Source organism: Gossypium raimondii, chromosome 3 (genome assembly GCF_025698545.1).
Source record: "Gossypium raimondii isolate GPD5lz chromosome 3, ASM2569854v1, whole genome shotgun sequence".
NCBI lineage: Eukaryota > Viridiplantae > Streptophyta > Magnoliopsida > Malvales > Malvaceae > Gossypium > Gossypium raimondii.
This window is the reverse complement of record NC_068567.1, coordinates 52,270,534-52,272,233: the sequence shown is the minus strand read 5'-3', so window position 1 is coordinate 52,272,233 and position 1,700 is coordinate 52,270,534. Positions and strand designations below refer to the sequence as shown.

General features: G+C 37.0%; 1 protein-coding gene across 1 annotated transcript; it reads right to left on the bottom strand.

Annotated features, from left to right (window-relative positions):
- Positions 1-211: 211 nt before the first annotated feature.
- On the bottom strand, positions 212-1,123 carry LOC105796207 (uncharacterized). Its single transcript, XM_012625790.2, has one exon. The coding sequence runs from the start codon at positions 961-963 to the stop codon at positions 376-378; it is 588 nt and encodes a 195-aa protein (XP_012481244.1). The 5' UTR covers positions 964-1,123; the 3' UTR covers positions 212-375.
- Between the last annotated feature and the right edge of the window lie 577 nt (positions 1,124-1,700).

Here is a 1,700-nt window from a genome sequence, read left to right as displayed (position 1 = left end):
GATATGAACTTTACATTTTGTTAACCAAATGGAACTAAAAAGGCATTAGCAAACCCAACGCAATTTCTGGGCAAAAAGAGCACAACAACAATAAGCCCATCATATAGAAACCAACTCCCTGTGAACACAGTTATAGCCAAGCACTAACTAGCAACACACGAGATAGCCCAAGTTTAGCAACAGCGTCTGCAAAACAAATCACCTTCCCTACTACTGTGAACAAAGTGATTGTTGATTGATATGAAAATTTTGATACATATAATAAGAACAATAGAAGCAAATAAATACATGTGCAATATCGTAACTATAAGAAGCCAAGGAATTTCTTCATTTTGAGCCATAAAATATCATGCACCGGCCTTGAGGGCTCCTCCATCAACAGGCTTTGTTTTCACCATTGTGTCCATGTCCCGGCATTCTGAATTCCATGGGTTCACCATTTCCTTGCATTCTAAATCCTGCAGTAATCCCATTCTCAGGTATTCTCAACTCCGGATATCCATTTCCAGGCACTCCAAATCCTGCTGGATCCCCATGTTCACTTACTCTGAACTCCCTCACATATCCATTTCCAGGCATTCCAATTCCAATTCCTGCAGGATCCCCGTGTTCAGTTAGAGGCATTTTGATATCCAACCCTTTGCTCGGTTCACCATGGTCACCTGGTTTGGCAGTGGCACTTGCATTAATCCTCCCATCGGACCCGAACTCGATGTCGCCTTTTTCAGGTCGACGTAAATCACGGCTCTGTTTACGCTTGGGGGAAGGTTTCCTTTGATTCATGCGCCGACCACAGAACCTTCCAAGAAAGCAAGATATGGCCGATGCAACAATGATCACTGCGACTACTATGAAAAATGTCGTGAAAGATCCACCCGAGTGAGACGAATGAGACGGGGGCGCTTGCATTGACACACTAGTCGGGTAAACAACAACGGGCTGTTGTTGTGTTTGAGTCGACATTCTTTTGACTTCTCTGTTTTATGATCACCAGGCAGCAGATGTTGACAAAGGAAGGCTTTTGGAGAAAATCAATGGAAACCAAGAACAATATATCTGTGTATGACAAGAGTTTATGTAATAAAATCTGTATTGGTTTTCAAAAACAGGTATACTGTGTGGTTAGTTTCAATTCAATATAAAAAGGAAGAAGTTTCTTTATTAAATAGACAACTAGAGGTATATATTCTCGTTGTTCTTTTAGTAACATAATAATGCAGAATTGAGAAGAGGAAGTTGCATTTGCTTTGTTAAAGGGAGAAAGTAAGCTTTTGGCTGCCCTAAAAAAAGGCTATCATGTTTTCACCCAGATGGGGCTACGTTTGTTTACTCTTCAATCATTAAAATATATACATATGGTCAAATTCTACCTTGTAATAACTCTTTTTTTCCCATTTTCATCTTTGTTAGTGTATATATTTTTTCAAAATTTAAAATTTTACTTTTGAATCAAACAATAACCATTAAATACATTATCTGAAATGTTGTGATTTTCTTGTGAATATTATGTGGAAATAGCAAGTTTGCATGCATTATACAAGTGATGATATATTTTCTGCATATTTTGAAAATAGTAAAATTTAACTTAACAAAATTTAATGACTAGTTTTTGGTCAATTTTAATTTTAAAATTTAAAAAATATAGGGACTAAAAATGATCAGATTAAAATATGTGGAGTTACGCATAGTAGAAGGGCTAA